The 22,041-nt window shown below is 52.3% G+C and overlaps 1 protein-coding gene across 1 annotated transcript in view; it reads right to left on the reverse strand.

The window, feature by feature from the left end:
• The window catches only part of FAM178B (family with sequence similarity 178 member B), a 100,185-nt gene that overhangs the window by 39,803 nt on the left and 38,341 nt on the right, over positions 1-22,041 (reverse strand). Inside the window, exons 7-8 of the mRNA XM_062208880.1 lie at positions 7,123-7,237; positions 200-287 (exon numbers count right to left, since the gene is read on the reverse strand). Coding sequence (XP_062064864.1) covers positions 200-287; positions 7,123-7,237 — 203 coding nt within the window. The remainder of the gene's footprint in view (positions 1-199; positions 288-7,122; positions 7,238-22,041) is intronic.

Here is a 22,041-nt window from a genome sequence, read left to right on the forward strand (position 1 = left end):
ACGGTCTGTGGGTTTGGCCCCTTGTGGGTCTGGAGGTGGTAGGTGCAGCCTGGGGAGTACGCTGGCGTGGTCTCGGCCCAGTGCTGGGCCTGTGATGGTGCTGAGCTCACCAGCTCCCTGCCACTCACTGGATCAGACTGCTGAACAGGTCTGCCCTATGCACCCAGATTGCTCCGGGGCACAGAAGGCCCCGACTCACCTTATAGATGTAGCTCAGGCTTATGTCCAAGGCCGCCTGCTGAGGGGAGTCCACCTGCCAGCCCAAGTCAGCCTCATTTTCAGTCACCCTGAGGTCAAGACAAAAGCAAAAACAACAGATGACTAGGAAATAAGAGGAGGGGGCACAGGGGAGGACAAAGAGAGAGAGGGAGACCTTCACTTGTCCCAGAACAGGGCTCATAGCAACCTGTTCCGCTGAGGACACTCCCACCTGTGCACTGGCCACCTACTAAGGTCTCACAGAACACCCCAAAGTGTAGTGGCTTAAAAACATTGTCAATTGTCTCACACAGCTGTTAGGGGTCAAGAATCCAGAGGCAGGGGCCTGTGTTGCTGCCACCTACAACGCTAGCACACCATACTGGAGTGCTGACTCAAGTCCTGGTCACTCTGCTTGATTCAGTTTCTTGCTAATGTGCCTGGGAAAGTAGCAGAAGGTGGCTCTGCCACCCACGTTGGAGACTGGGATGGAATCCCTGGCTCCTGGCTTTGGCCTGTCCAACCATGGCTGGTGCAGCCATTTGGGGAGTGATCCAGCAGATGGAAGAGTTCTCTCTTTCTCCCTCTCTTTGTCATTTTGCCTTTAAAATAAATAAATCTTAAAACAAAACAAAACAAAGCAAAACAAAAACTAGAGACAGCTTAGCTGAGTGGGTCTGGCCTAGGGTTTTTTGGGAATTGTCTTCGAGCTACTGGACACGGCTATAGTCAATCTGAGGCCTGGCTGGGCCGGGAGACCTGCCTCTGAGCTCACTCACATGGGCATTGAGTGTCAGGCCCCAGTTCCTTGGCACATGGGCCTTTCCAAACGGCTCTGGATATGGATGGCAGCTGGCCTCCCAAAGCTAGAGAACAGACCTCACAGCAGGGAGACCGAGGCAGAGCGACAGCATTTCATGGTCTAATCTCTGATGTTCCAACCCATCACCTCTGCTGACTTCTATTGGTTACACAGGCTAGCCTGACTTCAGGTGGGAGGGTATGGCCCCAGGAGATGGGGAATTTTTTTTCCTAAAGATTTACTTTATTTAACTGGAAGGCAGTTATGGGGGTGGGGGGATACATAGAAAGAGAGAGCTTCCATTCGCTGGTTCACTAGCCACAACAGCTGTGGGCTGGGCCAGGCTGAAGCCAGGAGCTTCTTCCAGGTCTTTCATGTGGGTGCAGGGGCCCAAGGACTTGGGCCATCTTCTGCTGCTTTCCTGGGAGCATTAGCAGGGAGCTGGATCAGAAGTAGAACAGCCGGGACTCGAACCGGTACAGCTGCCGGCACTGCAGGTGGTAGCACTGCACACTGGCTCCAGGAGGTGGGCATTAACAGGGGAGGGGAAGTATCCTGGGAAATGGCTCCCACACGCTGCCATTTAGGTGCAGTCTCCAGCCTCAGTTTTCCGGGACTTGGACACCAAAGAGTCACACCTCCAAGCTCCCCAGATGGTCTTCCTCCGAAGAGTTCTCTGTGTGTGTGTGTAATGATGGTGTCTATCCCTCTGCAGGCTGAGAAGTAAGTCCCGTGCGGCAAGTTTCTAAAGCCAGTCAGTAAGGCAAAAATCAGCATCCAAAACACCCTTGAAAACCCCCTCCAGGGTGGGTGCGAGCCGGGGCTAATGGGTTGTCTACTGACAAGCGCAGAAAGGCAAATTTCCCAAGTGATGGATTCAATCTGGCGAGGCACTGGCTGAAGCTGGAGGCCGGGAACATGTAAAGAAATCTCTTTAAAGATCTCAGACTTGCAGTGACAGGATGAGCACAGTCAGGGGAGGGAAGGAGCGGACGGCAGTCACACCTCCATTGCTGCAGTTTTGGGCACACGCTCACTGGCCAGAAGGCTGAGCTGGATCGCCCACCCTGAATGGTCCTCTCTCTGGCTAAATGCACCTTGCTGACTTCACATACGTGAAGTGAGTTTCTGGCAAGGCTCCCCTTTGCTGTCTCATCTGCTTCTCTACTCTTACGAACTAGTCTAGAGTTCCCGATCACAGAGGCTCTCAATAAATGAAAACGCTGATGATGACAACCACACTGTTGACAATGACAGGCTCGGGTGCAGCCGCCTAGGCCATGGCCATGCAAAGGGCTATTCCTGCCTCTGCAGGGAGAAAGCCTCTGTTCTTCTTCACTTCCTGGCTCTTGTGCTGCTTCTCAGAGGGGAAGGGGGAGAAAGTTGTCTTCTGGGCACCAGGGAAGCTGCAGCTAACAAACCAAAAGTGGTGGCAAGCAAGAGGCAGGAGGAGGATGGGGCTGGCTCAGCCCTTCTTTCAGATTTTGATTTTTCTGGCATTTATTAGGCCAGAGAATGGGTGAGGCTGGCCTTTGCGCATCTGGGGGAGGTCTGGTTCGTACCAGCCTGTGAGCCTGCACCGGCTTCACCAGCATGGGTGGGCATGTTTCCCGATTTCCCAAAGGGTGGAGTTGCTGCCGAGTTGACTTAGCGCATCTGCTGAGGAGACATGGGCTTCCAGACAGATCAGTGCTGCCAAAGGGAGGAGGAATGCAGGAAGTGTGAGCTGGTGATGCGTCTTCTCCAGGTTGGGGAGGGGAAGTGTGCCTGCTGGGAGAGCCAGCCTTCCTGGGTGGAGGGGGCAGGCGGCCGCCCAGGGAGCTGCTGACATCCCCTGGCCCACGTCCCCCCTGGGGACAGCAGGGAAACAGGCAACGAAATGGGGGTCATCTATTCCTTGTCCTTCTCAGGAATCACGCACCTGAGCCACTGGTGTCTGTGACTGCTATCCTGAGACACAGCACCAGCCAGCCTCTGGGACTCCACCACGCTCACGGCCCGTGAGAGGAGCACAGGAATTCGCAGCCTGTCAATCCCTGCTCCCCTCCTGGACTCAGCAGATTAAGAGCGAGCCCCCATCCCCAGTCCCAGCTTCTTGGCTCAGGGTTCCCAGTCTGCAGACTGGGGTCTCAGCTACACTTATTAAGTCACTCATCTTATGATCACTTGCACATCACTGCCCTGTACCTAGGTTTCTGTATTTGTTTTCCTCAAGTTGAACAACAGAATCAACTTTCTATCTGTACGGTGCTCTCACATTCTTGGAGGGAAGATGCCACCCTATAGCTGAGAGTCCTCTAAAGGCACCCAGTGGCCAGGTGCCCTGCCACGCTGGCTGTATGCTGGCACCAAACAGGGTACTTTCCCTTAGGCCTGTGCCACTCAACCAAACCACACCTGTCATCTCAGCTCTATACAGCAGCAAAGTCAACAAAGAGAATCAATGTTCCATCAATGGAAGGAGAGACAGGCAAATTTTACTGGTTCCAATTTCACTGTCCCAGGATGGCCGATCACCATCTGTCCCCATGCTTCATGGGTGCCATTTCTTTGTTTTTAAAGGTTTATATATTTATTTGAAAGGCAGAGTTATATATATACAGAGAGAGAGAGAATGAAAGAGAGAGATGGGGGTTGGGGGGAGACACAGAGACATAGAGAGATCTTCCATCTGCTGGTTCACAAACCCAGATGGCTACAATGGCCAGCGCTGGGCCAGTCTGAAGACAGAAGCTTCATCCGGGTCTCCTACATGGGTGCAGGGATCCAAACACTTGGACCATCTTCCACTGCTTTCCCCAGGCCATTAGTAGAGATGCTGGATTGGAAGTGGAGCAGCCAGGACACAAATCAGCACCCATATGGGATGCCAGCTTTACCCACTCTGCCGGCTTTACCACTATGCCATGCCATGACACTGCTCTGCCGGCTTTACCCACTATGCCACGCCACGACACTGGCCCCTGCACGGTGCCCTTTCAATGTATTAATTGTCATTCATTTATCTGCTTGGCTTGTGCACAGGGTTGCCTTTTCTTTTCTTTTTCTTTTTTCACTTCAAAGGCAGAGTTAGAGGGGGAGAGAGAGGTATCTTCCATCTACTGGTTCACTCCCCAGATGGCTGCAATGGCCGTAACTGAGCCGATCCGAAAACCAGGAGCCAGGAGTTCCTTCTGGGTCTCCCAGGCAGGTGCAGGGAGCCAAGGACTTAGGCCATTTTCTACTGCTTTCCCAGGCCATACCAGAGAGCTGGATCAGAAGTGGAGCAGCTGGGACTAGAACCAGTTTATGGCCCGGGAGGGCAGTGGAGGATGGCCCAAGTTCTTGGGCCCTGCACCTGCATAGGAGACCAGGAGAAGCACCTGGCTCCTGGCTTTGGATCAGCGCGATGCGCCGGCCGCAGCGGCCATTGGAGGGTGAACCAACGGCAAAAAGGAAGACCTTTGTCTCTGTCTCTCTCTCTCACTATCCACTCTGCCTGTCAAAAAAAAAAAAAAAAAAGAACCAGCGCCCATATGGGATGCAGGTGCCACAGGCAGCGGCTTTACCTGTTTTGTAACGGTGCTGGCCCCCAAGGCTGCATTTCTGAGCAGAACTCTTCAGCTGGGCTTTGTGATCAGGGAGCAGCCACGGCTACCAAGACCCTGCCCTGTGCTGCCTGGTAAGATTGGAGCCCCTGACAAACCTGATCTGTATTGTGGAGTGGGCACACACCCCCTCTAAGGGGGCCCCCTCTCTGCTGCTCTCCATTCAGGTTCACACCTTGGTCCCTCCTCCCCTGCCCTTTCATCCCCAGCCTCAGCACTGGGCAAGGAGCCTCTCTGTCTTCATTTCGGGGGGACTCCGGATGGTCCCCTTGGTCTGGCTGCATTAGGATGGTGCCTTTAGGAAATCTTGAAGCCCCTTTCCAGTGAGAGATTAGGAAAAACAGGGTAAAGCGGGATCTTTCTCGAAGTAAGAGAAGAGACAGCCAAGTTGTGAGGCCATGCATAGAGGCTTCTCAACCCCTGGTTTCCAGCTTTGGCCATGATGAGACTGAGGGTGCCCCCTCCATCCTGCCAAACGAGCCCTAGACTGGCACATCCCTGAAGACAGCAGAAAAGATATTTGCCTGCCGTGGAGTCAACTGGCTAGGGACAAACCTCTAAGTGTGGTCAAGAACAGGAGGCCTGGGCTGGCGCCGTGGTTCACTTGGTTAATCCTCTGCCTGCGGCGCCGGCATCCCATATGGGGCCAGGTTCTAGTCCCAGTTGCTCCTCTTCCAGTCCAGCTCTCTGCTGTGGCTCGGGAGGGCAGTGGAGGATGGCCTAAGTCCTTGGGCCCCTGCACCCGCATGGGAGACCAGGAAGAAGCACCTGGCTCCTGGCTTCAGATCAGCACAGCGCCAGCCATAGCGGCCATTGTGGGAGTGAACCAACGGAGGGAAGACCTTTCTCTCTGTCTCTCTCACTGTCTATAACTCTACCTGTCCAAAAAAAAAAAAAAAAAAAAAAAAGAACAGGAAGCCTGCCCACACAGCCAGGAAAGACATCCGCCCCTGGCCTTGGTGGAGGAGATGCCAGAACCTTCCTGAATCCTCTGGAGGAGTCGTCCTCCAACCTCATGATGCCCAGGGTTTCCCTAAGTGCAGCAGTAGCCAGTGGGCAGCCCAAGGAACCGTCGCGGGCTTCTCTTCCGTCACCCACCCAGGGGGTCTCCAGACTGCTCTTACAGGAGAGGAACAGCCCTTGCAGCCGTCAGCTGGATCCCCCCCCCCCCGAAGGGTCCAAGGGAAGGGGGCCTGTCTGGCAATGCAGCCATGTGGCGCTGGCAGCTCTCGGGCCCTGCCTGAGGACAGCAGGGCTCTGCTCCTCCAACACAGGGTTGAACTGCGCCTGGCAGAGCTGAAGTCTGCATGCTGGAGTTTGTGTGCCCCAGCACTTGCAATGAGCTGGTTAAAGGGCCCACTGCTCCCTGCTGCCTCCAGAGACAGCAGATTTTGCTGCTCGAAGGGCAGGAAGCAGTCACATCTTGGGGATAACAGGGCAGGGAGGGAGAGGGGGATTTTGCGGAGTGGAGTGTAGTCCGGGGGGTAACAGGCCCCCGTGCCACCTCCCACTTCCCAGGTGGACACGAGTGCTCTGGGGAGCAGTCAGAAGCGGCTCCTCTACATCCCATTCCTCTTTTAATTGCCAGCTCCCACCCCACCCAGCCGCCCCGACATGCAGTTGTTTTTCTGAAAAGCCTGGCTCTTCTCCATTCATCAGCGATGGTGGTGTGGCCAAAGCTCAGGGTTAGGACGAGGCAAGCAGCCTATTGCACCAGACCTGGAGCCCGAGCTGCAGGAGGCGGCAGGCTGGCACATGCGGGGGTATTTATAGCAGAGCCGGTGCGGTTTGGTTTGGCAGACAATTACTAAACACAGTAGTGGAACAGGTTCTCAGGGAAGCGCCGGGCTCTTCCTGCACAGGGCAAGGGAAAGATGTTGGGGGTAGGGCGGGGGGGGGGCCTCCATAACCGCCCATCCACGTCTCTAAACCTTCGGCTATATCTCAATCCAAAGAGCTTGGATGTGCAGTAATTTGTAGAACAAGATGATGCTATCTAACACGTTTATGACCGAGACCTAAGTCGCTGTGCACCTGACAATAGTGACTTGCGTACCAGCACTGCATGGCTCTGTCCCCCGCGGGCAGGGACAGCACATGGGAGAACTACACCGCTGTTCTCCACCACGGCCGGACCCAGCTCGGGCACTCGAGGAGCGCTCACCAAGTGCATAACTGAGCACCGTAGAAATTATGTAGCAAATGCAGCTCTGCTGCTCGCGAGCTGGTGTTAGGTGACGGGCTTGAGGAGAGACCACGGGGACTACAACGTGTCCAGGAGGATGCTAACCAGGCTGAGAAATCTGCACTCTGCCAGGGAGGAGGGGCAGAAACAGAGGCGGCAAGGCACATCCACCCCTGCATCTTCCTGCAGGTCCCAAGGCTGTGAGCACGGATGCTCACACGCCAATCACGGTGCGACATGAGCATTTCCAGGGAGGCGTGCGTGGCTGTTCTGTGGCTCTCTGCCACGCGGGCTGGAGCCCGAGTCTGGGAAGTGAGAGTTGGACCCCCGGGAGGAGGGGAGGTACTCACTGGTCACCGTGCCGGCAGGGCCCCAGCGGGTACAGCGCAGGGCAGTAGGCTCCCAGACTGTAGAACACCTCCATGACCTCCTGCAGCGATGGGTACCACAAGTACATTTCTTCATCTGTGAGGCCAGAGCAGGGCAGGGAGTTAGGGCAGAATGGGGAGGACAGGACGCACTGCTCCCAGGACAAACCCCTGCCCAAGGCCACTGTTTTGGCATTTGCTGGTACCCCCATAGGTGTTATCTGGAGGAATGAAGCAGCCGGCTGTTTTCAGATACTTGCTGGAGCTTCCAGTGCTTGGGGCCTTCTCTCTTTTTTTTTTTTTTTTAAAAGACTTATTTATTTGAAAGGCAGAGTTACAAACACACACACACAGAGGGGGAGAGAGAGAAAGAGAGAATCTTCCATTCGCTGGTTTACTCTCTAAGCTGGGCTGATCTGAAGCCAGGAGCCAGGAGCTTCTTCTGTGTCTCTCACATGGGTGTAGGGGCCCAAGGACTTGAGCCATCTTCTGCTACTTTCCCAGGCAAATCAGCAGGGAGATGGATTGGAAGTGGAGCAGCCCTGACTTGAACCGGTGCCTATATGGGATGCCGGCATTGCAGATGGCAGCTTTACCTGTTATCCCACAGCGCTGGCCCCAGGGCCTTCCCTTATTCTGTCGTCAAGGTATGGCTGCACTGAAGTACAAGGGTCCAAGGATAACCAGGCCCTTGACCATCCACAGTGGCCAGCAACCAGGCTGCCCATGGCTAAGCAGCATGAAGAGACCAGAAGCAAAAGTTCCAAAACTGTGCAACTCAGAAGATGCCGGCCTCAGCACTGCAGGGCCCTCTGCCACGAGGTGTGAGCCTGGGATGGCCTCGTCACCACGCCTGCTGCAGCATCCAGGTGCGCCCCCGACCTCCGTCCCTGCCAGGAGCACACCTGCTCCCCTCTGCAGCCTGGGACCACCCTCTCGGCAAGTGTGACTTACAGGTACCAGACTCCCTTGGCCAATTAAACAAATGTGAACGATAATCTGATGACATCAACTAAGAGGAAACACTGCACGACTCAGGGTGTCTTCACAACCAGGAGAGGAGGAAAAAAAAAAAAAAAAAAAACAATGTGGCTGAATGTCGCTTCCAAAAAGGGCTGCGACTACTTTACCCATTCCACCTGCTCTTCTGCAAAAGATGTCCCATTCCTTCATCAAAAGGTCCACCCCACAGCCTTTTGCCATACATATTATCTTATTTTTTTTTTAATCTATTATTTTTAAGTATTTGGGAGGTTGGTGTTGTTAAAGTGGCAGTGGGTTAAGCCGCTGCTTGTGACACAAGCATCCCACATGGCTGCCGGTTCAAGTCCCAGCTGCTCCACTTCTGATCCAGCTCCCTGCTAATGTGCCTGGGAAAGCAGAGAAGATGGCCCGAGTGCTTAGGACCCTGTGGGACCAGGTGGGAGACCCAGATGGAGTACTGGGCTGCCGGTTTCATCCTGAATCAGCTTTAGCCTTTGTGGCCATGTAGGAAGTGAACTGGCTGATGGAAGATCTCTCTGTCTCCCTCCCTGTAACCCTGCCTTTCAAATAAATAAATCTTCAAAAATTATTTGAAATGCAGAGAGAGAGAGAGAGAGAGAGAGAGAGAGAGAGAGAGAGAGAGATTCCCCAATGCCTGCAACAGCTGGGACTGAGCCAGGCCAAAGTCAGGAGTCTGGAAGTCAATCTGGGTCTCCCACGTGGATGACACAGACCCAAGTACTACAGCCATTACCCACGGCCACCCAGGGTGTGCATTAGCAGGAAGCTGGAATTGGAAGTGGTGTCAGGACTTGAACCCGGGCACTCCAACGTGAGATGTGGGTGTCACAAGCAGCAACTGCATCGCTGCACCAAACGCCCGCCCCTGGCCTTGTTCTCCCCTTTGCTGACTTATTGCTTCTAGTCTCTCACTCCTCATTAGGATGTAAATCCCACAGGGGCAGGGGCTATTATCTGTGTTGGTCAGCTCTGTGTGCGCCCAGTGCCCACGGGAGACGTTTGGCATGGAGGAAGCTCAATGAGTGAATGAATGAGCAAACGAGTGAGTGGCGAGACTCCAAAACAAAACCCGACCAAGCAGCGCCCTACGAGGAGGGAAGTGGAAAAACGCGGCCCGAGATGAGCTGGCGGTGACAAGAATGCAAATGTGGTCAAACGCTGAATTCGACAACGATGAGGGCAGCATCCGAATCAAGAACAGAAGCCAGGCTAGGCTCACGTTAGTGCAGGCTTGAGCCTCTGCCAATCTGGAGGGCGAGTGTTCCGTCCTCAGGGCCCACTCCAGTGCGCCCCACTGTGTGCAGGAACTAGCCAGCCAAGCATGGGAGATAAAAAGGGGACCAGTGGAGCCCTTGGCCTCAGGGAACTCAAGGGTCTGAGGAGGCAGAGGAGCCAGGGGGAAAGAAGCAGACGCGAAAGCGCTGGGCAAAAAGCAAAGCAAGCACAGGTGCACGGCTGCTCAGAGGAGGAGGGATTAGTTGGGGGCGGGGAGCAGGCAAGGCAAGGAACAAGTCACAGGTAATACGGAGGGAGGGGCATGCCTGGCAGAGGGACAGAAGTGACAAAGGCAGGGTGGCACAAGAGAGTGTGGCACTTCTGGAGACCAGAGGCAAGAACGAGGCATAGAGAAATGAAGGCTAGAGTGGGGGACTTCTGCAAAGACACCCCAGGACACACGCCTTTATAAGCCGACGGCGGGGAGGGCCGGCCGCAGTCCTGCGTGGCTGCAGTGCCAGGCCGGCAGGCAGAGGGTCTCTCAAAGGCCATCCAGGGCCATTTCTGTAGCAGGCATCGAGTATCTCTCTCTTTGGAAACGTATATGGGTCGGGACTCACCAACCAAGTAATTAGACTCTTGGAGGAGGAAAAACTTTCTTGTTTGTTTTTCTTCCCGCTCGGGCAACTTAACAAGCTAAGAGAGTGGTAATGATACCCCTCGCCTGCTTCACAAACGAGCTGGGGAGAATGGAGTGGGCAAAACGCAGTAAGATTCCACTCGCAGGGCAGCAGCGTTTGCCAGAGCTTTTGGGGCGCTGAGCACGTATGTGCACGCACGTGTGGGCGGGTGGGCGGACTTTCCAGGGAGGGGAAGAGAGCCAACCTAGGGCCAGGCCCCGGGGAGGCCCTGCTGACACACCCATGGGGGTCTGTGCCAGTCCACCCCTCAGTCTACACAGATACACCTTCTGCTGTCAAACCCTGCGACAGGCAGCGGAGCTGACCCAGCCAGCCTCAAACCCGGGGCCTGGCACCGTCCCCTTTCCCCTGCCCGTCTTCTACACGGTGATCACCCCACGGCATCGTGTGACCCAGGCGGCAGCTTCAGAGGAAGGGGCCTGGGACGCTTTGGGACATATCCGTCCCCATCGCCAGCCCTGGAAGTGGGTTATGTGATGACAGGGAAATGCCACCCTAGATTCCATAATTCATGCGGCCTCACTAGGCCACGTGCTCAGCCTTCCCTCCGTGCTGTGTGTCCCGGATGAGGGATTTCTGGAGAGCTGACCCAGAAGGGAACTCACGCACGTGGTGGTGGCCAGGCTCCATCTCCCCAGCTTGGTGTCTCCCTACGTGGAGTCACTTTAGGTGGCTCCCAGGGGAGCACCAGGGCACTGGGCCTTTTAAGATGCCGGTGCCAACAGCAGGGCTTGGCTAGAAGCAGGGGCTGGAGGCTCCCTTTAGGCTGCTCTTGGAGGGGGTGGAAGAAAAGTGGCAGGCCGACACGATGCGGACTTTTCCATCTGGGCCACGGAAGAAGTGACTGCTTCACTACCGCTCCTCTGGCACCATGAAAAGCACGCGCGTACACACAAAGGGACTTAAAAAATTTCATGGAAAATGGAAACCAAAGGTTAGTTTGGGGCCAGCGTTATGACACAGCAGGTGAAGCAGCTGCTTGTTGCCAGTATCCCATGTTGTAGTGTGGGTTTGAGTCCCAGCTGCTCTGCACCCAATCCATCTCCCTGCTAATGCACCTGGAAAAGCCTGGGAGATGGCACAAGTACTTGGGGCCCTGCCACCAATACGGGAGACCCAGATGGACTATCAGGCTCCTGGCATTGGCTCGGCCCAGCCCTGGCCGTTGCAGCCATTGTAAGTTGGGGGCCAGCATTGTAGCACAGCAGGTTAAGGTGTCACTTGTAATGCCAGCATCCCATACTGGAGTCTCGGCTGCTCTGCTTCTGAACCTGCTCCCTGCTCATGGGTCCAGGAAGGCAGTGGAAGATGGCCCAAGGACTTGGACCCCTGCCCATGGGGAAGACCAGGATGGAGTTCCTGACTTCTGGCTTTAGCCTGGCCCATACCTGGCTGGTGTGGCCACTAGGGGAGTAAACCTGCAGATGGAAGATCTCTCTCTCTGCTTCTCCCTCCTTCTCTATTGCTCTGCCATTCAAATAAGTAAATAACTCTTTAAAAATAAAAGAATAAAAGATAAGTCTATTTTGGTGCAAAAAAAGTTGAAATCCATGAATATGAGGACTCTTCACAAAGTTCATGGAAAAATGTGTGTTCCAGAAAGACTATGCATGGATTTCAACATTTTTTTTTTTCCGGAGGGGGGGGCATCAAAACAAGCTTATTCCTCAGCAAACTTTTTGAAAGAACTTCACATCCTAAGAACCTTCCAGGCAGCCCCAAGGCCTGGCTCCCATCCTCCTCCCTGGGCCTCCAACATTCCCCTCTGTTCCCATCTTGGGCTTTTCTTAGGCGTCCAACAGCTCAGCACGCATGCAGTAGCTCATGAGCCCCCGGGGCAGCGCTGGGCTGGGCTGGGAGGGCCACACAGCACCACCTGTCTGGGTCCTGATTATCTGACACCATCGCTGAGGCCCCAGGGTGCTGCAGGGAGAAGGAGGCACCATGAGCCTCAGTGAAGGGGACTGGGTTGTTGGTAACGGCAAGCAGGCTCCCCTGTAAGACAGTCCGTCCTCACCGGAGTGTTGCGGGAGGCTGGATCGCTGAGCGCTGCCTTTCCTTCCTGCTCCGCTCTAATTACTTAACTCCCCTCTGCACTCTTGCACTTACATTGAAACCTGCTCCAATATCCCTAGCTGTCCTCCATTAGCTTTAGCTGTAGTCGTTTGAAATGCTTATTCGCTCGGCAAATGTTAATTGAACACCAGACGCTGTTCCAACAGTGCTGGGAACCCAGCAGTGAACCAGACAGCCCTGCTCTGGAGGAGCTGAGCGCTTGGTAGGAAACCAGACGATGCGCACGTGACAAGGACATCTACAAGGAGCAGCGCCAGGCGGCCCGGCGGCTTGGAGGAAGAGCAGTCAGGGTGAGGATGGAGAGGACTCAAGTGACATGGGTGACAAGGGTGCAGGCGGAGGCGGAAGCTCAGAGAGAGCCGAGGCCAGGGCTCGCTTCAGGATGCTGAAGCAGGTGCAAAGCCCAGGGGTGGGGTCTGGGGCAGGGGGTAGGGTGGGCAAGGAGGCCAAAGGGAAGCAGCTGGTGTGGGGAGGAGGCAGCGTCATTATGAAAGGACTCCTGTACTGAGTGAAGACAGAATCTTGTACCAAGTCCACACTTGACTGCACACTTGGTGAGTCCAACCACAAGGTACGCACAGGACACTGCTGGACTGTCTCCCCGTACTGACCCTGCCTCTCCCCGCAGAGACCTGTGCACCCCAGGGCGGGGGTGGGGATGGGCGACTTGATAAATTCCGGCCCTCTCCTTCTTCCTGGGCTCTCTCCCCAGCAGCCCTTTGCAAGGCCTGTATCCAGGCTCTTTTGGAACTTTCTTTTCCTTCCTCTGTGTCCCATCATCAGCACCGCAGTGCCCTCACTGTCCTCTTAGTCCCTGCTCACCGGAGCCCAAGGCCCTCCTATGCCCCCCCCCCCACAACTGTACCCTTACCATAACTTTGCAGCCCAGGCTGCACCACCACCCCCTCCCCCACCTCTCTAGGCCCCTGGCCTGCTTATTCACAGGAGAGTGTGCACAGGGCAGGCGATGCCGTCCCCAGGCCACCTCTCCTCTCTCCTGCCCTCTGTAACTCACACCGCTGCCTCGTGTCACCTAACACCAGCCAGCATCCGAGGCCCCCGTGTGCACAACAGTCGCACTGTGCTACACCACAGGACCTCTCACAGCTGCTAGCATCAGGTTCAGCTGTAAATACAACAACAAAAAAAGACCAAAATCTAAGACAATAAAACAGGAAACTTCCCTGGGCTTACATTCAGTGACAACTGTATTTCTCTCTAATGACAAAGAAGCCCAGAGTTGGGTGGACGACAGCTGGTGCAGAGACCTGACTGTACCTCTAGGATGCTGGGTGCCTCTGTTTCTGCTCGGCCATTCCCAGCAGGTGTCTCTCAAGCTCAAGGTTACTCCTTGGTTCAGGAAGGCTGCTGGAGGCCCAGCTATTACATATCAAATTCAGGCATCCCTTTCTCTCTTTGCCACTTGAGGATACATTCCTTTCTTTAAAAAAAAATTAATCTATTTTATTTCAATGGCAGGGTGACTGAGAGTCAGAGAGAGAGAGAGAGAGAGAGAGAGAGAGAGAGAGAGAGAGGGAATGTGATAGCTTCCATCCATTGGTTCACTCTCCAAATGCCTACAACATCTGGGGTTGGGCAAGGCAGAAGCCAGGAGCCTGGAACTCCATCATGGGTGCAGGGGCCCAAGTACTCAGGCCATCCTTTGTCGTGTTCCCAGGTGCACTACAGGGAGTTGGATTGGAAGCAGAGCAGCCGGGACTAATGTGGGATGCTGTAGCTCTGTGCACTCTTTTATCTCTCTCTCTCTCTCTTTTAATGATTTATTTGAAAGGCAGAATTAGAGAAAAAGACAGAAAGAGAGTCTTCCATCTGCTGCTTGTTCACTCCCCAAATTGCCATAATGGCTGGGGCTGGGCCAGGTTGAAGCCAGGAGCTTCATTCGATCTCCCACATGGGTGCAGAGGCCCAAGCATTTGGGCCATCTTCCACTTCTATCCCAGGGAGCTGGATTGGAAGTGGAGCAGCCGGGACTCGAACCGGCATCCATATGAGATGCCAGCATTGCAGGCAGAGGTTTAACCAATGCCACAACGCTGCCTCCCTACCCTACCCCCTCCACCCATGCACTCTTGAGTTGTTTTTAAAAATGCAGAACTGTTTGAGTGTGACTCAGGAACATAGTGGCAAGCCACCCTCCCAAGTTTGAAAAGTAACAATTCAAGACTGATTTAGACTCAAAGAGTTTCCCAGTAATGACCCTGTCTGAATGCAGAGTCTAGCAAATTCTCTCATTCTGGATTCACTCATTGCTGGGGCTACAGCCACTCTGGAAGAAAGTCTGGCAGTGTCTTACAAAGCTAAACATACGCTAACAATTGTGCTTGTTGGTATCTACCCCCAGCGAATCAAAAACTGATACCCATACAAAAAGCTGCACAGGGATGTTTGTAGCAGCTTCATTCACAAATCGTCAAAAACTGAGAGCAACTGAGATGGCTTTCAGTAGGTGAACAAATAAATTATGGCACATCCATGTAATATCATGCAGCAGTGACAAACAAGCTGCCACGCCATGACAAGACATGGACAAAGGGCCAGGGTGTGGCGCAGTGGGTTAAGCTGGCACTTGCCACACCAGCAGCTCACACGGAAGTGCTGGACTCCTTTGCTTCCCACCCAGCTCCCTGCTGATGCACCTGGGAAAGCAGCAGAAGATGGCCCAACTGCTTGGGCCCCTGCACCCACAAGGGAGATCCGGATGGAGTTCCTGGCTTCTGGCTTTGGCCTGGCCAGACTTGGCTTTTGCAGCCATTTGTGGGGTGAACCAGCAGGTGGAAGATTTCTTTTGTTGTCTCCTCCCCCCCCCCCTCTCTATTGCTCTGCTTTTCAAATAAATAAGTCAATAAATCTTTTAAAAAAAATACAAGAGAATCACTCTTAAAACCAAAAACAGAAGCAAAAGAGGTCTCCCTTGGGGGCCGAGCCGACCCCAGCGGTGGGAGGGACAGCGGTGTCTGCCCTCCTCTGTGTCAGGGACCCAGCCGAGAACTTGACCCCGTGGTTCGCAGACTCCTCTGCACGCCAGAATCACTTGGGGAGGCCACCTGGGTCCACGCCTCGCAACCGTGTTTTAATCACTCACGGGTGTAGCCCGGGCTCCTGGAATTTAAAAAGAACTTCCAAGGGATTCTGATACACAGCCTGGTTTGGGTACCGCTGATGGAAGGAAAGCCGTGACCCTGGCTCCAGACGGGTGCACCGGGCAGATGATGAGAGTGGGCAGGAACCCAAGGCCAGCCTGGGCTCACTCTCACCCCCAAAGCTCGTGGCCTTACACCTGAGGCCAACTGCCCGTGGCCTGGCTGCTTGGTGGAAACACCTGGGGAGGACTTACGATGCCCACTCCCCCCGGGGCGCCTTGGGCTGATCTCCAAGGACAGGGCGTAGGCATCAGCTCTTCGAAGGCTCAGCCATGGCTGAAGACGGTCATGGCCAGACGCTGAGTCCCGGGGAGCCGCTGGCACCCTCTGACTGGGGTTGACAAGTCAAATATTAAGAAGCACTTGCCACGTTCAAGTCACTTAGATTGATTTTCCCTCCCGTTTTAAGGGTGGATTGAGTTAAAGAGCTAAGATAAGCCCCCGAGACTGCCTGGCTGCTCTCTGAGCCTCTGAGAGGTTTGAGGACTTGGCCACAGTCCCCAAAGCCTGGAGCTTCTTAGCCCCAGCGCACATGGGAATCACCCAGGGACTAAAAAACTTCCCTGGGGCCAGGTACTAGCGGCACGAAGCCACCTGTGCTCCCCAGCACCTGAAGAGCTGCACTCCAGGCTCCCCACTGATGGGGTCAGGGAACAGAGGGAAGTGCCAACTGAGCTGGGCAAAGCAGGCGTGCGTGTCCCCACGGGGCCAGTGGCGCCCACGCCCTGACCCCGGAAGTCCAGGCGGATATCAGAGCGGGGCAGACACAGGCAGCTCCACAGCCGACTGACCGCACAGAATCAGAGCCGCAGTCCGGGGGGCTGCTGACGTTCTGCGGCCAGTACTGCGCGCGTGTTCCACGTTCCTGAGAGCTGTCGACTCGTTCAATGAGTCACTCCCTGGGTCCTACTGTGTGCCTGGCTCACGGAGATGCCAGGAAGCCAACGGAAGCTAAAACTGAGAACAAAGCAGACACGGTCCCTGCACTCTGGAGCTCACAGCCCATTAGAAACCACACGTCAGCTGGGACAGGAAGTTATGCCAGGGAAGCGGGGTCATCCAGAGGAGAAGGTGGAGCTAAGAAGGCAAAACCCCAGCTAGGGTAGGGGAGAGCATCCCAGGCAGAGAGTGGCACATACAAAGGCCCTGTGGCAGGAGGAAAGATGGGAAGAACAGAAGGGCAGCGAGGGGTTGGTGTTGTGGTGCCCCAGGTTAAACCACAGCCTGAGATGCGAGCATCCCCTATCAGAGCACCAGTTCAAGTCCTGGCTGCCCTGCTTCCAACCCAGCTCCCTGCTAATGCACCTGGGAAAGCAGGAGAAAATGGCCCAAATACTTGGGCAACTTCTACCCACCTGGGAGACCTGGATGGAGTTCCCAGCTCCTGGTTTTGGTCTGACCATCGTGGCTATTTGGGGAGTGAACTGACAGATGGCATATTTCTGTCTTTACCTGTTTCTCTGCCACTCTGCCTTTCATATAAATAAATCTTAAAAAGGGGGGGGGGTGGGGCGTAAGAGCAGAGCACAGAGAGAATGAGACCAGGTGAGCTGGATGGCGGGTGGCTGACCACTGGGAGCCGGTGCATGATGAAAACAGTGTGCCGCTCAGGGGGCCAGCCCCTGGGTCAGCTGTAAAAATAACGGTATCTACTTGCTGGGTTGTTGTGTGATTAAATGAGATAGGTCTAGCCTGGGCTCAATGCCAGACACAAATCAATCTCTCCAGAAATACTAGCTCTTATTTTCTATTAAATTATTTTATCATCCTATCCAACAATAATATATTTTAAAAGCAAGGATCATTTTGAAGCTGAATTCTTATTATCATCAAATTCGAATGTGAGACTGTGAAGGGGCTGTGCCAAGCAAATGAGGGCCCCCAGGGAGCTGGGCCCAGGGGTCTCCTGGGTGGTCCTCCAAGTGTTTTCCCACCCATTTGGGTCTGTACAACCTTCTCAGAATAGCAGTGCAGGAATTAAGAGTAGAGCTGGGGCGGCACACCTGAATTCTAGCCCACCTCTCCAGGTCTGGGGACTAAGGTGAAGGGTGTGCTGCCCTATGAACTGAAGCACTGTATGTGTGTGGCCCAAGGGCAGCTGATCACAAACAGAGCCTCTGCTCCAGGGGGTTCCACAGCAGGGAGTGGCTGTTGTGACCCAGGATGGGGACACAGCAGGGCAGGTGAGGTGAGGATGCCTCCTGATAACAGTGAAGAGCAGACAGTGTCACTCAAATATATAGACTAAAGGATTTCTGGTTGCTCGGGAACCTCCTGAGGGGTGTGTATTCGGCACAGAGGCTTAACCATTACTTGGGAAGCCCACACACCAGGTTGGAGTGTCTGGTTCAAGTCCTGGCTACACTGCTGCCGATCCAGCTTCCTGCTGATGGACGCCCTGGGAGGCTGGTCCCTGCCATCCACGTAGGAGACCAGATGGAGCTCTGGGCTCCTGGCTTTGGCCTAGCCTAGTCCTGGCTGCTGCAGACATTTGGGACAGTGAACCAGTAGATGGAAGATCACTCAGTCTCTGTCTCTCCATCTCTGTCACTCTGCCTTTCAAATAAATAAACTAATTTTTAAAAAGTCGTTGACATAAAAAAATGAAACAATAAGAAAAATCAATGAAACCAAAAGCTGGCTCTTTGAAAAGATCAATATGTTTGATAAACTTCTAATCTGATTGACCAGAAAGACATAAAAAATTAGCAATACCAGAATAAGGGTCATCAACACTGACTCAGCAGGCATTAAAAAGACAATAAGAGGACAGTATAAAGTCTAAGCCAATAAATTTGACAACACAGATGAAACAGACACAAACTAAAAATACTTAAGAAGAAAGAGATAATCTAAATTAAATAATACAATAGGTAAATATAAATAAGCTCAGGGGCCGGGGTTGTGGCACAGTGGGGTAGGCTGCCACGTGCTATGGCAGCATTCTATACTGGAGTGCTGGTCTGAGTTCTAGCTGCTCTGCTTATGATCTGGCCTCCTGCTAATGTGTCCGGAAAGGCAGTGAATGATGGTACAAACACTTGGGCCTCTGCCATCCATGTGATGGACCAGGATGGGGTTCCTGGCTCCTGGCCTCAGCCTGGCCAAGCTCCAGCCATTGTGATTATTTGGGGGAGTGAACCAGCAGATGGAAGATCTCTCCCCCCGCTTTTCCCTATCTCTCTCCCTCTCTCTCCCTCCCTCTCTCTCCACCTTTCAAATAAATACATCTTTAAAAATAGAAATAAAGCTCTACTCTACTCTTAATTCCTGCATTGCTGCTCTGAAAGGTTGTGTAGACCCAAATGGGCGGGAAAACACTTGGAGGACCACCCAGGAGACCCCTGGGCCGGTTCCCTGGGGGCCTCATTTGCTTGGCACAGCCCCTTCACAGTCTCACATTCAAATTTGATGATAATAGGAATTCAGTTTCAAAACTGATACTTGCTTTTAAATACTTGCTTTTTAAAAATATTTGCTTTTTAAGTAAAGCCCTGGTCTGAAGCACTGGCGTCCCATATGGGCGCTGGTTCTAGTCCCGGCTGCTCCTCTTCTGATTCAGCTCTCTGCTATGGCCTGGGATAGCAGTGGAAGATGGTCCAAGTCCTTGGGCCCCTGCACCCATGTGGGAGACCTGGAAGAAGCTCCTGGCTCCTGGCTTCAGATTGGTGCAGCTCTGGCCGTTGTAGCCATTTGGGAGTGAACCAACAGATGGAAGACCTCTCTTTCTTTGTCTCTACCTCTCTGTAGCTCTTTCAAATAAATAAAATAACTCTTAAAAAAAGAAAAGAAATATAAATAAGCTTGTGTCTACTAAAGAAATCAGACTTATAGTTAAAAACCTTCCCACAAAGAAAACTCAAAACCTATCTGGCTTCTTTGGGTAATTTTACCAAAGGAAGAATTAATACAAAGAAGGAAGAATTAATACCAACTTTAAGGAAGACTTAATACAAATTCTATAAAAAAAATCTGCCAGAAAATTGAACAGGAGAGAATATTTCTCAACACAGCGGAGAAGTGAAGCCATGACCATGAGAGATCATCAGTCTTCAGGGAAACGCAATCTGAAACCACACACCTGTGAAAAGGGCTGACCACGCCAGGTGCTGGGGAGGGTGTGGAGCAACGAGAATGCTCCACACACTGCTAGCGGGAAATGGTGCAACCCCCTGCGGAAAGTCTGGCAGCTTCTTAAGCACACATTTACTGTCTGATCCAGTCATTCCACTCCTCCATGCTAAGCCAGGAGAAAGGAAAGCAGATGCCCACATAAGGATCTGTAGAAGTAAAGAGCAGCTTTAGCTTAAACAGCGCCCCCAACTGAAAACAGCAGAAACACCCACCAACAAGGAAACCGTGGACTGTGCACTTGAGGGAATACTACTCAGCCATGAAGAGGCATCACTTTACCAGCACATGCAACAGCATGGACACATTTCAAGATAATTATGCTGAGAGAAAGAGTACCTACTGCCTGATTCCATTTATGTAAAATTCTAGAAAATGCAAAATGCCAATTAACGCATACTGATTAAAAAGTGGATCAGTGGTTTCCTATGACATGAGAGGAGGGAGAGCTCAATTATGAAAGAGCATAAGAAAATTTTGGGGTGTGATGAAAATGTTTATTAGCTTGATTATGGTGACAATTTTATGGGTATAAATTGCACACTTTAAATATGTACAGGTTAATGCATGCCAATTATACCTCAATAAAAAGTACTGTATTTTTAAAGAAGGATGAGCTAGGATGTAAATGTGTTAATGTTAAACTGTTCAACACTTACATTGTTAGAGATCAACTGTTTTTAAAGTAGGATATCGGGGATGGCGCTGTGGCACAGTAGGTTAATCCTCCACCTGCAGTGCCAGCATCCTATATGGGCAGTGGTTCGAGTCCTGGCTGCTCCAATTCCTATCCAGCTCTCTGCTATGGCCTGGGAAAGCAGTAGAAGATGGCCCAAGTGCTTGGGCCCCTGCACCCATGTGGGAGACCCAGAGAAAGCTCCTGGCTCCTGGCTTTGGATCAGCCTAGCTCTGGCTGTTTGGGGAGTGGGCCAGTGGATGGAGGGATTTTCTCTCTGTCTCTCCCTCTCATTGTCTGTTACTCTACCTGTCTAATAAATAAATTAAAATATTTTTAAAAAATTTAAAAAATAAATAAAGTTGGATAAGCTAAAGCATAAATATAAGTGTTCATGTTTTCTTTTTGCACCCCAGTGACTTAGCCCATCTCCAAGGACCCCGGTGGCCCACAGAACCTGGCCTGACCTGCCTGTTGCAGGCTGTGGCCTTGCCACTGTACCCTGGAGGTGACTTCAGATGGATCCCAATGTGCCAGAAGAAATACAGTGTAAATGTCAGCATAAAAATATGTAGATAACATGCAGTTGTGCATTAATTTTGTCCCTGGAAGTAATCACAAGAACCTGTTACTAAAGAGTAATTAGGAGGTGGAAGTCACTTTAGGGAAGGAAGGCTTTCATTCCCATTGGTTCCCTTCTTTAGTGTGTGAATTGCTAAACTTGATACACAGGTGGACTATTTTATGAAGTAACAACAGGGGTTGTTACCTATTGTTACCTGTTGTGACCTCGGTGGTCAGATTACTGGCCATCTTAAACAGCTTCATGAATGTTATTGGGGGGGGGGAAGGCAGCAAAACAGGGAAGAATAAGAGAGAATGAGAGCAAACAATAATAGAAAACAAAGCGACCTGCAAACCTGGGGCAGGTCCCAGTGAGTTCCAGTGTCCCAGTGTCTAGAGACAAAGGAGAAGCGTGGTGACCAATGAGAAAGAACAAAACATCCAAAGACCCTGCCTAGGAAAATGAAAATAATTTGTGCTTAGAGTTGAACTTCTCGCCCACTGTCAAAACATCCAAAGAATGCACTGAGCAGGGTCATTCTATTTTGTTATATCCCCCTCCTCCTACACAAATATTACAGAGGCAGAGGGAGAATGGAATGGGAAGGTAAAAAAGGAACAACATTGTTTCCAGAGCTAATGGGAAAGAACCTACGCGTGTTTTGTTCCTTTTCTGAATTGTCTCAATCTTCTTGGTAGAGTTCCTTTTCTCAGAGCATTGCTTCCTACTCAGTAAAATTGGTGCCAGGTTAACGGCCAGTCCTTCACTGGCTCAGGCAAAACATGTTTGTTAAAGAAATATGAAGCCATTTCTTTCAAGCAATTAGGTTGCACAAGAATATGTTCTCTTTCAAAACCAAATTATACTTCACACACGGATAAAACTATGAGACCTAATAAATGAGGCCAGCGAGGATGTTGGATACAAGGTCAATATTAAAAAATCTCTATTGTATTTCTATACAATAGCAATGAACAGTCTGAAAAGGAAATTAAGGAAAGCACTTCCATTTATGATAGCATCAAAAAGATAAAATACTTGGGCATAAATTTAACCAAAGGAATGTAATACATGTACCAATGAAAACTACAACATTGTTGAAATAAATGAAAGCACCAAATAAATGGAAAGACATCCTATGTTCATGGATGGGAAGACTTAACGCTATTAAGATGATACTTGGGGGGCCGATGCTGTGGCACAGTGGGTTAAAGCCCTGGCCTGAAGCGCCGGCATCCCATATGGGCACCAGTTCTAATCCTAGCTGCTCCTCTTCTGATCCAGCTCTCTGCTATGGCCTGGGAAAGCAGCAGAAGATGGCCCAAGTCCTTGGGCCCCTGTACCCACATGGGATACCTGGAAGAAGTTCCT

The sequence above is a fragment of the Lepus europaeus genome, chromosome 13 (assembly GCF_033115175.1).
Source record: "Lepus europaeus isolate LE1 chromosome 13, mLepTim1.pri, whole genome shotgun sequence".
In the NCBI taxonomy this organism is placed as follows: domain Eukaryota; kingdom Metazoa; phylum Chordata; class Mammalia; order Lagomorpha; family Leporidae; genus Lepus; species Lepus europaeus.